General features: G+C 38.4%; 1 protein-coding gene across 1 annotated transcript; it reads right to left on the bottom strand.

The window, feature by feature from the left end:
• Positions 1–14,263: 14,263 nt before the first annotated feature.
• Positions 14,264–15,166, bottom strand: LOC145001370 (protein DMP4-like). The gene has a single exon (XM_078960745.1). It carries the CDS (start codon positions 15,062–15,064, stop codon positions 14,444–14,446), a length of 621 nt encoding a protein of 206 aa, XP_078816871.1. The 5' UTR covers positions 15,065–15,166; the 3' UTR covers positions 14,264–14,443.
• Positions 15,167–15,386: the final 220 nt, after the last annotated feature.

Genomic DNA, 15,386 nt, shown 5'->3' with positions numbered 1-15,386 from the left:
GTAATGAGTGGTAATCCTTAACTATACCTATTATAGTTAAATATAGTTGTTTAGTTGAATGCCTTTGATACGTAAAGATATTGCGCTGTAGTGAAGGGTTTTATATTCAACAAAAATATATGATATATAGCTAACAATTCAATGACAGTCGGACAGATAACCTAATACCCTAAGTCCACAATCAAACAAGAACATGAAATAAGGTCAGTTATGAGTTCTAAGTCCTTCAATCCTCACTTATATAAATATATTGGTGTAGATATGATTTGGAAAATAAAGTAAGTTTTGAAAATTTAGAAAAGTAGTTTACTGGCAAAGTAAATTGAAACATTTAAAAGCTATAAATCACATATGACTACAAAATTCTTTTGACAATAAGTTATAAATCACATATGACTAGTACTAAAACTTGCTTGATTCAACTTGTATCCCCCCCCCCCCCTAAAAGCATTTAAAAGCATTTAAAAGGTTAATTTAGGGGTATGAACTCACTGTTTAACGTAAAGTCTGAGAGTGCGATTGATATGAGTGTTGAGTGTCAACAGATGCTCTGAACGAAAGTGGTTCCTATTAATCATATGGTGACACATATATGAGTTACATCTAGGGTGTTTCATGACTAAACATGATGGGGAATAATCCTAAAGGCTTGAAATCACCAAGACTAAGTGTCTTGTGTCCCATACTTAATGATCTATGCAAGTTTAAGGCCAAATATGAGTATTGGAGTGGGTGTATGGCCATAAAAATGAGTGTATGGCTAGGGAATGCGGCTAGACTTGCGTGTGAGGCTGCATACTGGAGTGTGTGGCTGTACAGGGGGTGTGTGCGGTCGTACATAGTGGTGTGTAGCCGTACACTCCTTGTTTGAGTCCTATGTGTCAATTTTGATGGGTTTCAAGTGTCAAACTAAGTCTTAGATTGATTATAGAGGCCATACTCTCACTTTGTAGGGTGTTTTGAGTGTGTGCGGCCACCTGATGAAGGTGTGCAGCCGCGCTCCTTCAAGGAGTGAAGAACACGAAGAATACTATGAGTTTTAGGCTTGGATTCAAGTGTTTTACCTCTATAACAAGCTGAAAGATGATGTTTTTCACATTTTGGAGGCCTTCTAAGTGTTCTTGGGTGATGTCTTTAGAGGGAGAAAGTAGAGAGACAGAGAAGTTGCAGCCAAAAGTGAATGGAAAGGGGTCCTCTATTATATATAGGGTCCGATGTGAGGCTGGAGGGGGTTTACGGTTGGGTGTGCGGCTGGTTGGCCGCACACTCTAGTGTGCCGCCGCACACATCTCTCTTGGTGTGATTGGTTGGATTTTGTGATGCAATGCCCTTCCTAACCCTTCCTAAGGCCCATATCTATGATATACTAGGCCTAAAACACTCGCGCGGACCCAACATTCTGCTAAAAGATGCTAAATGCAAGTGAATGATAGATATATGGATCGATTGCATAGTGTAAAAATGTCGGGTTGTCACACTGTCGGAAAGACGAAATCTGGCCAACTCTAACCCTAACAAAATAGTCCAGCAGCTATCATTGGTTCCCTGTGCTCAATTAATTGTCACCTACTAAAGCCACAACACCGCCAGAACCAACATCACCGGTTGCCCCAGCTAATCGAGGTCATCTCTGACAACGACCTTCACCCCTATCGTCGGTTGCTTTCCTACTTTCTCAACCTATCACTATCCTTTTCCACCTTCAATCGAGCAACTCCAATCATTGACCCAACAGCTCCAGGCCTCCAATCGATGATGGCAAGGCCATTAGTGCAACCCTTTGCTAGGCCATACCGCGACCCCTGTGTTTTATTAATCGCCACCTGTGGGAACACATCTAATCTCCCCTGCATCCGTCGAACTCTAGCGTGTAATCACCAGGAGCCCCGACCACCGGACGATCTTAAATCGCCATCCGACCATTACTGCTTTCCTCCAGTGTCAATAGAATATCCTCAATTGCAACCCCTGTATTCACCAACATGCCTCTTTCTTTCGCAATTTGTTATGACAAAGTGAGAGAACAATGTTGTTGTAACACTCAAAGCTAATAAAAAAGATAGCGGGCTTACAATATTTATTTCTGTATTTCATATCCACTACATCCACAAACAAACTAGGCTTATGGATTTGCATTTGGGCTCCATTAATTCACAAATGGGTTGAATTTTTTGAAATAACTATTTACTTGTGTGCCTCAAGCTTCACTCAAAAAAGAGAGGAAAAAAAAGGGGGAGCTAGGTTCCAAACAGGTTGCAAGAACTCCACAAGTGGGCTCCATAAAATTTATTTTGGACTTGGCCAATTATTTTATTCGGCCGATAGGCTGCAGTAAATCACCTTGGGCTCCATTTAAGCTTTTTATGGTCCATCTTGTATGCAGGCTAATTTGGCAAAACTAGATCAGCCACTCAAAGCTTGCGTGTTGTGATCCCGTCGAATAATATATATTCTCAGAAAACTCTTTGCAGGATGGATGAACTCGAATTAAAAAAAAATATCTCAAAGCTCGTGCGCTCCAACCCAATCAAGCTAAGTCCAATTTCATTAGATGTGATCCAACCAACTCAACTTTTCAAAAAAGGGGGGGGGGGGGTGGTGGAGAATAGTAGTATGTTACTACTACTCGTGAAGCATTTTGAAATAAACCATAGCAACTGCGCCGCTCGGCTCTCAGCAGCCATGCGACCCAGCTCGGCAACTGTAAAAAGCCCATTCACCAGTTATTTTGTCGCCTGACTCCTAGCAATAACGTTGCCTGCCTCCCAGCAGTTGCGCTGCCTAGCTCTCAGCGGTCGCGCTACCCAACTCTTCTCGGCCCGCTTGAGTTGCCTAGCTCTTTCTAGTAGTTGTATTTCTTAGTTTTCAACGGCTATGCATGCAACATTCTCTCTCTCTCTCCGCCTCCTATGCGAAAAAAATAGGGGGGGGGGGTAGAGACACTATGCATAAGTGATTTTTATTGTGAAGGGACAAAGTTAAAGTATATGAAGAGTTGATACTATCCATGATAGTGCATTCCTGAGACGACATTAGTATTTCGGACCGAAAGAGCAGTATCGTGGTCCAACTCTCAGTAGTCTTATTGCCCAACTCTAAATAGTTGTGCTACTCATTTATCACTAGCAGCTCGGTGCTTATTTCTCAGCGGCCTTGATGACCAACCCTCGACGGAGGTCTCGCTACGCACCACTTGACGGTAGCTACACTATCCAGCTCTAAATATTAACCCCGCATAGCCCTCGACAAACAGTCAAGACAACGAGGCATCAGTTATTAGTACGACTAGCGATCCAACAAAGCATTAGGTACCATTCCGCTTTAACCCAGAGTGATCACATGAGCTAGATGCATAGATTGTAGGGTGCTACGCCCAATCATGCGAGGTTCAGTACCCTCGCCTCGAGTTGCCTAGCTTCCCAGCCTGGCTCCATTATAGCGGCAAGCTCAACATGCGAGGTTCAATACCCTCGCCTCAAGACGCTTGGCTTCTTAGCCTGATTCCATCATAGCGGCAACCTCCGCATGCGAGGTTCAGTACCCTTGTCTTGAGTCTCCCGACTTCTCAGCTCGACTCCATTATAGCGGCAAGCTCTGCATGCGAGGTTCAGTACCCTTGCCTCGAGTCACCTGGCTTCCCAGCCCGGCTGCATTATAGTGGCAAGCTCCGCATGCGAGGTTCAGTACCCTCGCCTCGAGTCGGCTAGCTTCTCATCCCGGCTCCATTATAGTGGAAAGCTCAACATGTGAGGTTCATTACCCTTGCCTCAAGTCGCTTGGCTTCTTAGCCCAACTCCATCATAGCGGCAAGCTCCGCATTCCAGGTTCAGTACCCTTGCCTTGAGTCGCTCGACTTCTCAGCTCGACTAAGCCCTGCATGTGAGGTTCAGTACGTTTGCCTCGAGTCGCCTAGCTTCTCAGCCCGACTCCAATATAGCAACATTCCCCGACCATTCCACATGATGCTCTTCTGTACAATTTGTCTATAATCGCTGGCAGCCAAGCCCGATCCATTCCACGTGACTCTCTCTCGCGCGATCAATCTACGATCGTTAGCAGCCAAACCCGATCTGTTACACGCAAGGCTTTCCCGCATGACACCTCCATGATCATTGGCTGCTAAGACCAAGCTATTCTCCTAAGTCGCATATCATAAGTCGTGCATCACAAGCTTATTCCATGACCAACACCATGATCTCGGTGTTTCCTATCTCACAGTCATCACAGCTCTCTCGTGTTCGGACGATCGATGAAGTGTTATCTGCATTACAACCTGCTATAGTAAGGATACCCTCCAGCAAGAAGGTCATCCCGACAGCGGCCCTGCTACACACGACTCCACAACATCTATGTTTCCTGGCTCTCGGAAACAGTCTTGCTGCGTAACCCGACCTGTATCCTAACCGCGTACCCCACATAATCTCTGTTTTCTGGCTCTCGAAAACGGTCTTGCTGCGTAACCGGAACTGTAGCCTAGTTGCGTACCCCACAACATCTCTATTTCATGGCTCTTGGAAATGGTCTCGCTGTACAACCTTACCTGTAGCCTCACCGTTTATCCCTTAGCACCTCTGCTTCTTGGCTCTCAGCAATAGTATCACTGCATGTTTCCTACCTATAGCCTCACTACCTGTTCCTCAAGAATTCTGTTGTCTGGCTAATGACAATAGTCTTACTACGTGACCCTCTCTAGAAACCTAGTCGCCCAGCTCTCGGAATATATTCCTCGCCTCGTCTAAGAAAAGGGGGGAATAAGGTTAGTATGCCGAAATCCAGCTAGGTGTAGCCCGAGCAAGAAAGATCCCCAAGATGGTTATTAATGCAGACTATGTAGATGGTTACTGGTGACATCCCATCTGACATGGCTACCTCAACAATCACGTCGGATAACAGTCTCAGGGACTGAATGGCAAGCTTACGCTAATTAGCTACCCCGGTCCGACATTCCACCGACATCAGTGTCGCGTAACACTCTTTAGCAGCCTCGGTCTGCATCATCGCTGCAACAGTTACGTTGCATCTCACCAACCGGCTCGAACTCCTCTCAATGAAGGAGTATCAAGTCATCTCAAGTAATGTTTGGCTCGTCACACAACCCCACGACTCTCATGGGCGAGGTTCAGTCATTTCTCTTTATTATTTAAATGCTTTGGTGCTTTATCTAGTCCGATCCGATTGTCAGCAACCCAATCACATCAGACTAGGGGGACTTGACGATGCACAGTTTATATGACTACATCTAGTCTGATGTTATTGGTCGCATACCGATAACACTAGACTTGGGGGACTTGATGATATATGGTACATTAGCACGGCCCAGACTGCTCTAGCGCGCCACCCTGACCTGGCGCACTCCTACTAACCTTGTCGGGGACTCCCTTGCCAGCCCTGCTGGGGACTCTCCTGTTGGTTTATCCGACTAAGTCTAGTCCGATGTCATTGGCCGCGTACCAATAACACCAGACTGGGGGCACTTGATGAGATATGGTCCACTGGCATGGCCTACACTACTCTAGTGCGCCAGCCTGGCCTAACGCGCTCCTGCCAGCCCTGCTTGGCGTTACCTTGCCAGCCTTGCCTGGCGCTCCCTTGCCAGTACTACTGGGGACTATCCTACCGACCTGGCCAAGCGCTCCCTCACCTGACACTCCCTTGTCATCCCTTCCTGGTGCGCGCCTGTGACAACACGAAATTTCCATTCTATACAAACCATATCAAGTCAATAGAAGTTAGAACAGTTACATAGAATTTCCAGACTTTTGAGTTTAAGTTTGAGTATTTCAGGATTTAGACTTAAGCAGATATCAGGAGAGTGGATGTGCTAGGGTTTTGTGCAACACTGTTATTCCAAAACTCTATGATATTAGAGTTCATTTTGGGAATAAAATATTTTCTGCCAAAAATCCCAGGACAATATATAGAAATTTGAGCCATATTTATTCATTAGTTACATTTCCAACTAGAGAAAAGCCATTTTCTCTCTCACGGATCTTTGGGTTTTCATCCCAAATTGTGAGTACGTCTATCTAGTTGTATTATATAGCTTAAATTGTGTTTAATAAAATCAAAATCATATCAAAACAGCAAGATTTGAGAGTTTACCGCCCAAGAAGACCTTGGGGAGTAAACTCTTTTATAAGGGCCAAACTGTGCCCAATGTCCCTCCAAGCCTTGGAACTCAACCTAGGAACTACCATCACATGTTTAGAACACAAAATCATTAAGAAACAAAGTCTAGAAGTGTGTTCACGGCCAAGGATGTTCTTGGGTCGTGAACTCCATTTTAAGGTGTCAAAATGCCCTAAAAGCTTTCCTTGAGCAAAGAGACAAGTTTAGACATGAACCATAATGTGTTTAGGACTAGCAAACACCATTAGAACACCAAGAGTAAGGTTTTCACAACCCAAGAAGTTCCAGGGCCGTGAACTTCAATCAATAAGGCCAAACGGTGCTATAAACTCTTCTAAAGCCTTGTACACTAGTCTAGTTTAATTCCTAGTTAAATTATTGACTTGAAAACACCACAAACACCCTTCCAAGGGAGATTACGGCCGTAATCTCCATGGGATTTGGTCCCAGGGCCGTGAACTCCTAAAAGGAGTTATATAATGCCATAAACTCTTCCAAAGACCAAGCCATTAAGTAGAATTGCTTCTTAGGGTCTTATAGAGCATCAAACATCAAATGGTAACATACGTATGAGCATACGGTCGTAAACTCATGAGTTTCGGACCGTAAACTCATTTGGTAGTGTCATTAGGGCCGTGAACCTCATGGTGGAGTTTTCCTTGAGCCCTACACACAATAGCTTCCCCAACAAACACTTAGATGCAATCCTAGAGGCTAATAACACTTGATAAAGGTGTTTAGCATGTCCTAGGGTGTCTTGACTTGTTTATTAGTTGTTTATAGACTAATTTGTTACATATATGTGATATTATATGTTAACTACGATCATAGAGTGTGTTCAAGACTTCACTTGACACCTAGCAGTCCTACCCCTTCGGTTCATCCGTATCACCCACAACAGGTGAGTTCATACCCCTTAATCAATGCTTTAACTGTGTTTAAATGTTTTATGGGGGGATACAAGTAGAATCATGTTAGTTACTATATCAATCACATGTGATTAGTAAGCATCATTTAAATGATTGGCTACTCATTAGTCGTTTTACCAAACAGTTTCCTTCAAGTGTTTTTCATAAACACTTTATATGTTTAAAAATCCTTATTAACCTGTACATTTTATTATGTATGTTTCATTTCAAACTCATTTACAATTGTGTTTCAAACAAATGTTTCCTTATACTTAAACTGTTTTATCAAACCCATGCTTCCAACCCGTTTTATAGATTGACATCAAGTCGATCTTTTAATAGATATTAATTATGTCCAAAGGTTTTACAAAACTTATTTTTTGCTTTTATATTATAAATTGCATGCCTATGTATGTATAGTTATATAAGAAATGTTTAAAAGACTTAGGAAGGCTATCCACCCTATTTCCTTTTCGCGCTTGAGATGTGGTCTGGTGGGACATCGTGTATCCGTCCGAAGGTTGTTTAAATATTAGTTATATATCATATGTACATATATAGTCATAAAGGTCCTTCCAGTTCATCCAATGCCCTTGGGTAGCAAGGGTATACATCCATGTTCTTATGTACCAGTTAGATTACTAGTAAGCTACCATATGGGTAGTTTAGGAAGATACTAGAACTATTAGTAGAACGTGATATCATACAATGAGTCAGTTCATTCATGAGTCAATACTTGCTAGATAGAGAGAACATACATTACAGGTAGTACACACAATACATTACTATACATGCTAGATAGAGAGAGAACACACATTATAGCTAGCACACGTTGAGCATTACAGTACATTTACATATATACACTTACATGAGTACATTTACATGATTACACTTACATGAGTACGTTTACATATATGATGATAGGACAGAGATCACTAGGTGCTATAGCATGGAACAAGTTCAGGATCTAACTATACCGATGAATCATATCGCAATTGTGATAGTTATATCGGGTATACATGATCATAGTAATATGGATGTGTCACAGCGTGCATATATGCATGGGCATGTAAAGGTCTAAAAATCCCTTTGACAGTGGAGCGTCTAGCCTAGGATCTAGCCATTACATTATACCTTATCCCTCAAATAAGGCAATAGGAGTACCGATGTAGTTATTTATTACAAATACTACAGTACTTAGAAGAATCACCCTAGGCTTAAGGTAATTGGTATGGTTGTAGTTCGACACTACACCATAGTACTATTTCATTTTCCCATTACATTCACTTCGTGAACACTCACACGACGCACGGTAATGTAGAAACTATATTTTTGGTTAATGATAGTCAGACTTGGGAAAATACACACTCTTACAAGAGACACACACACACAAACACTAGATGCATTGGTAGAAGGCTACATTTAGAACATTTAAGTCTTGGTAGAAGAATCCCTTTTATAATAGTAGGAATCATAGGGATTTCTAGGGTTTTTCAAACGTTTATAGTTGTTTTACAAACATTTTCATACTTACAATTCATATACATTTTTAATACTTACAGTTCATATACATACGAATACTTACATACAAATTAACACACTAAAATACTTATGATCTCACCAGCTTTAAAGCTGATACTCTCTTTCAAAATAACTTGTATCCTCAGGTCAACCATAGACAGGTACCGATGCAAGGTTTAGAGAAGATGGAGCTCAATCAAGACTTGTCTTTCATTTTCTTTATACTTTAGTGTCTATCATAATTTGACAGAACACTTGTATTAAAATTATATTATTAATGCAATGGATGATGTTGTTGCTTGTTTACTACTTTTCATTGTTGTGCTATTGTACATGACGTCCTCCGCCGTTCATCATTTTGGGGTGTGACAGCGCCCGCCAGCCCCGCTCGGCACGTCCGGGCGGCCTTGCCCAACACCTTGCTAGTTGGGCCCGAATTGGGTTGGCCCAAGGCCTGACCTAACTCCCCTTGACCTAATTGCCCCTATATAATGAATAGTATCTCCTCCATGGAGAGAGAGCTTCTCGATGGCTCACCTGTCACTATACTCCGGTCGGGTGGCTTAGCCGCCACCCGTCGCCGTTAGCCACCATACACCACCACTAGCACCAAGATGGTTCTCTCCAGCTATGGAGGACCATCTCAGATCTTCTAGCTGATCTAACTTGACCGTTGGAGTCTGCTCCCGGGGCACAGTCCTTGGGATGGCTCTAACGGGTTTGCACTGTGATACCCAGATCTCCACCGCAGCAGAAGACCACAAGACCCGCTAGAGGTCAATGTCGCATCAGTGTGTGGCCTTTCAAATAAAGGAGTGAACTGAAGCATACTTTCACAAAGTGTGTTTCTCTCTCAATGACAAACATCTTTTCATCACTTCCAATTATGTCACATTTTTACAAAATGAAACCTAGGAAGATAAGAAAGGATGTGTGGCCTTTCAAATGAAGGAGTGAACTCACACATAATTGCAAAAAGTGTGTTTCTCTCTTAATAACAAACATCTTTTCACAAACTATATCTTGGACATCGTAAGAAAATACAAAGGAAACAACATAAGTGACAAGAAATGTTTTTTGGATATGATTGAATGGTAGATCCAATTTCGCAAGGCTCAACTAAGCGTAATTCCGAAAGTCTTTGAAGTGCAGAAGCAAACTCCACAATAATGAAGATCTCTCGCCTCAATCGATGTAAAGGGGAGATTGTTAGAGCTTAAAGTGTTGCATCGTTTTGGGCCTTATGTTTAGTATAGCTTGTATCCCGGTTGAGCCTGTCCACCCATGCTTTATTTATTAGGGTTTATCTATTTAAGGTGCATGCATGTACTGTTATTTGTAATTGTCTTTTTGCATTGTAAACCCTACACACCTTTACAGTAGCTGAACCTAATCGAGCTCTTCTAAGGCTGTGATATTCAGTCATTCAACACATTTGATATTTATTCCTTGTTCTTAATATGTTTACCTATTTGAATTTATCGGTCTTTAAATTTTAATATCAATAGCTATCTCTTAGCTCAAACACTAGTCTAACCTATCTCAACAAATACCAAGTTCCTCAAAATATTTCTCATTAAACTTAGGAAATTATTTATCATTTCTATTAAACTTGCCTTAAACTTAGGAAATTATTTATCATATCTATTAAATTGGCCTTTGTCAGATCACTAACATTGGGTAACCATTTGGTACCAAATCACTAAGCTCCTAAAAACGATTAACAAACAGCTTAACTCCATAAGTTGATAATCTAATCTTACTGTCAAACAATCTTGTAAACTAGGATTTATGACCCTCGTTATCGAATCGAGAGTTCAAACAGGAAACTGTTTATCAAATAAACCAATTAGTTCATAATAACATCGTATTACAAACATTAATAATGTATCGAATTTATCAAGCCTTCACACCTTAATAATTACGTAAATAAAATTATGTATTAACAATCGAAAGGATATCTTAGCCCAATGGTAGTCATACCCTTGCTAAACAGATGACCTCTGTCACTAAGCTATAATCTTCACTCATCAACTTTGTTCTAAACTCCAATATATTAACGCTATATTTGTCTATCCGAAGGCTACACGATGTTATGTAACCTTTCAGAGCTCTCTCAGAAAAACCATTCAGTGAATGACACTTCGAGCCATTTATAGTGGCAAAAATTCGTTGGACGCATTGCACCCGATGCCATGTGTCCTTCCAAATATTCCATATTTCCCTATTGTATGCTACATGTTCATCTTGATCGACATATGCTTTTTTGTGACTCGGCACATGCACTTCGCGCCTTTTAAAAGGCGTTTTGTGTCCTTAAGACTTTCGACTAACTTTTTCCGAATAGCAATGTACTTTTCCAACGACTATAACATTCTCATATGAACTCCATTTTTGTTAAACCTTGTATCTATGTAATCAGCTCAGAGTGAACTACAATTTTCTTATCATTAATCTTACATATAGTAAATTTCGTCTCCAAATTTTGGTTGTGGTATTTTGTCCCATATTTCCATTAGGAATGGACTTTACATTTTTTTATAACAATTCATAAAATGTCAATAGTTTTTGGTTTGGTTTATACGTGAATATTTTGTTTTTGATGCTTGTTCTTATATTGATCTTATGCCTAGTTTAAAAATAGGATTTTCATTGTCAGATAATACTTTGAACATAAAAATGATCATATAGAGTTTGGTTTACATAAATTTGTCTTGAAAATATAAGATGTATAAAATTCATTTAAAATAGAATGATTTTTATCATTTAAAAGTTTATCACTACAAGTTTTAATGATTAAAACTAACAAGTTTAAAATTGTATTATAGAGGCTTGTGCAAACTCTAAATCTTAAATAATAAATGAAGTTTTATTAAAGGATTTATAAATGACTTTTTAGCTTTCAAATGTCAAATGTTAATATAATATATTAATGCTAACATTTGAATGCGTCGAAATATAAAATTGGATTTTATAAAGAACCTACATATAAAATATGATTATAATAAAAGGTACCATGATCTATTGAATGTACACAATAACTATGATATCATATGTTTGAAAAAGTAGAGTTATAAATCTTATCGAAAAATCTCTTTTTTCATAATACAAGTGTATGCAGTCCTTTTGAAAACACTTGCACGCCACTTATATAATGCTTGTGGGATAAAATATACCTAACTGATTGTATTAACTTTTCATGGCCGAAGTGTAGTCACGATTCCTATAACTAATTGTTGGCCAATTACTCAATTATTTCAAATTGGATGATTTGATTGACATTCTTTTACAATAAAGGATACTTAAATTTAAGAAACTCGATGAATAGATGAGATCAAACGTTTTTAATTTTAAAAAAGTTATTAAGGACCCCATTGTGGGTTGTGAGGGATCAAAAGGTCACAAGATCACATAGCATAAACAATACATAAATAACCTCATAAACCAAAACACACATCCATGTTCAACCAAATCAAGTGCAACTAAAACAAAAAGGAAAAATCCAAAAAAATTCATTCATAGTGCATCAAAGTATCTTTTAAGTGTGTGCAATCTTGGTTTTTGCACTCGATCAACACCAAGATAACTCATCCTAAGCAGCTCCCACACTTCTTTCACTCTTTTCTTCTTGGCAACCTACATGGCGATATTTTCTGGTATGGCTCGGAAGATATAAGCTTGCGTTGTCTTATTCTTCTATTCATCCATAACCACCCTGAATGATAATAGTGTGTCTTGTGTTATATTAATACTTTTTGTGTCATTATACATATTCCAAATATTAAGGGATCAGTGTGTTATCTCGACCTTATTTTGTATAAACCAATTATCATGATAAGTTGTATATATTGGAGTTAATAAGTGAAAGTTATTCATGGTTAAAATATATAGTACCTATAATTTAGGACCATATTAATTTGTTTTGATTTATCTCAACGTCGAAATTAAAAAATTCCGGTGGTCATATATGGATATGAACAACAGAATGTTAAATAGTATATGGGAGACCCCTATTGAAAAGGTGTTGATGATTTTCCCAAGACCGTTTTATATTTTGCAAAATCGTAATCGTAAGATCGGATCGGGATCGGAAGATCCTATCAAAATGAATTTATATTCAATTTTTTTGCAAGGTATTAGATGTGCATGATTCATCTTAACTCGATGCCATTTAAAATGTCAATATGGACTCAATTTGAACTTTTAAAACATGACTCAAAATTCTTGTTGCTACAAACCGTAAGAGTTAGGAAGAAAACATCTTAATTACAAAAATAAACAAGATCATTATAATCTAAAATTAAAGGCTTAAGGTCATAAATTGAATAATAGTTTAACTTGCTTAATTCGAGATGAAGTGATGATGGTCTATGATAATTTTCCAACATGCAATGCTTGATTTCAAGTCGAATAGAAGAATTTCTTAGGTTCGATTATATAATAAAACTATATGTGTGGGATCGCGTCGTAATAAGATCTTAAGATCTTAGATGGTATCCTAGGATCCTACTATAGATGTTGCTTCAGACAGATTTTAGGGAGATCGGATTCATTTTTGGCTTGTAGGAACTTAAGATCAAGTTCAAGATCTTAACAACCATGGTGTTGTTACATGCATGGAAGATTTTAATGTTTCTATCTGCAAAAATTATATTATAACAATTATACCCTTATTTATTGAGAAGTTACAATTTTTTATTTAAAAAAAAAGTGCAAAAAATTTTATGTACTCAAAATCATGCTAACTCATCTAATTTTGACAACTATATCTTTTATTTTTAAAATAATAATTTTTAAATATATATATATATATATATCTATATATATATATATATATATATATATATATATATATATTAACTTTACTCGTTGAATACATCCGCTTCCTTCTTTTTACATTTATAATCCTCATTTTAATAACAACTTTTGAACAACAAATTTAATATAGTCTTAAATTGCTCATTAATCGATATATGTCATATAGGAGACTTAAACCATCGATTTTAGGAAGAAAAGTGATACCTGATACTATTGGGCTAGAAGCCCTAGGGTCGTAACCTTTATTTAAATACTTCATTTTTTTGGTCAATATTCAGTCTTTACATTACTAATTCATTTTTTTAAAAGAGAATGTATAAACATGTTAATTACATAAAACTATCATACAATCAATCTGTCAAACATTTAAACTGCTCGCATGATGGTATAATATACGAGTAGTTTGAATATTTGATGTACATTAGTTTTAAAATTTTTGTTGGGGTTATATCTTATTGTAATTTGATATGTACTAATTTGAAGGTTTTTTTTTTTTTTTTTTTTTTTTCGATAAATGGTTGATTAATTGTGCAGTGGTTTTATTTTTTTCAACACATACTTTTATTCAACTTTTAATACCATCGTGACCCAAATGATTGCGTGATGAATGACCAAAGGAAAGAAGCTATGTCGCAAACCCAAATGATTCTGTTATGAATGGCCAAAGGCAAGAAGCTGATATAATATTCAATAAGAAAAGAAACACAAAGGTATAATTATCATTTTTTAATATTTATAAATTAATAAATTAAAATATAAGATATGTTCGTCACATATATTGACTTTAACATAATTGCCAATTGAGAACATATAATTTTTGAAAACCTGGTTGTGCGTTTTTTCTAAACAAAAATTGGAATCTCTCTCTTAAATACAGAAGGATATAATTGTGACAATATAATTTTTTCAGTTGAAATATCATAATCTGTTGTGGATATATCAAATGTTTATAGAAATTAAATAAACAAAGGTACATAGATGAAAAACTTGGTTGTAACATGTTATCAAGCCACCCATAGGCCACCACCTTCAATCCCCCTTCTTTTTACTAATGGTCTGGATCGGTGTCAAATGGTACTAATGGGAAACCCAATTCCATGGCGTCGTGTAGGGAAAGCAACAAACAACATGCTGAAAACGACTCCAAATGCAACAGGCAGTGTCGTGAGGAGCTCTGTCGTTTCATCAGATGGAGATGGATAAAAGCAATTCACAACATCTTGATCAAATAAAGCCACCGCTGCAAAAACCATAAGCGACATGAACGCATGCATGAAATCTATGAATCTCAGCCTGTACTTTGCTGCAAGTTCCGGTGGTAGAGTTGTCGACCCATCAATGATCCATAATCCACGTGTTGTCGCGAACCCATAACATACATTACCCTTTCCATCCATGAAGCTATCAGTAAAACTCAGTAGAAAACACGAAAAACCACAAAGAGCCACAAGTGCAGCAGTGATGGCCCTGCTCACAGGATCGCAGTCGCCCTGATTTGTGAATATGGGCGACAGGAGTTGAAAAGCAAGAACCGAACCAGTCGGTAAAAGATTCGCTAAGTGGGCAGTGCTTTCGAATGTTTGGCTGATGGCTTTTTGTATCAGGGTTTTCTCTACCGATTCGGGAAGAAGTGTGATTGCAAGAAGAGGAGCTTGTTCATCTTTCGCGTTTTCAACCTTAATCTCCATTGCTTTTGAAACTTGATTACGTTTTTTAATGATATGAATTGTTCTTTTTGGAATATGTATATTGTATTTATAGATTGAGTGATGATCTTTATGAGTGTTGAGTAGGACAAAAGGGAGAGTTGTGAAAGAGTGTTGTCAACTTGTCATCTAAGGATACCTTGCAAGAAACACAAACCAAAATTTAGAGAAGATATATTCACCTTGATTTATGTGCGGGAGTTTTGCTTTGAAGGTAGTTTGTTGAACAGTTATATAAGAAGTTAAATACAAGTAGTGGTCCTTTTCAGCAAAAAGCAAAATAAACTAAAAATGACAAAACCGA

The sequence above is a fragment of the Lactuca saligna genome, chromosome 1 (genome assembly GCF_052625555.1).
Source record: "Lactuca saligna cultivar CGN05327 chromosome 1, ASM5262555v1, whole genome shotgun sequence".
In the NCBI taxonomy this organism is placed as follows: Eukaryota; Viridiplantae; Streptophyta; class Magnoliopsida; order Asterales; family Asteraceae; genus Lactuca; species Lactuca saligna.
The sequence above is the reverse complement of the archived record's forward strand: the minus strand, read 5'-3'. Positions and strand labels throughout refer to the sequence as shown.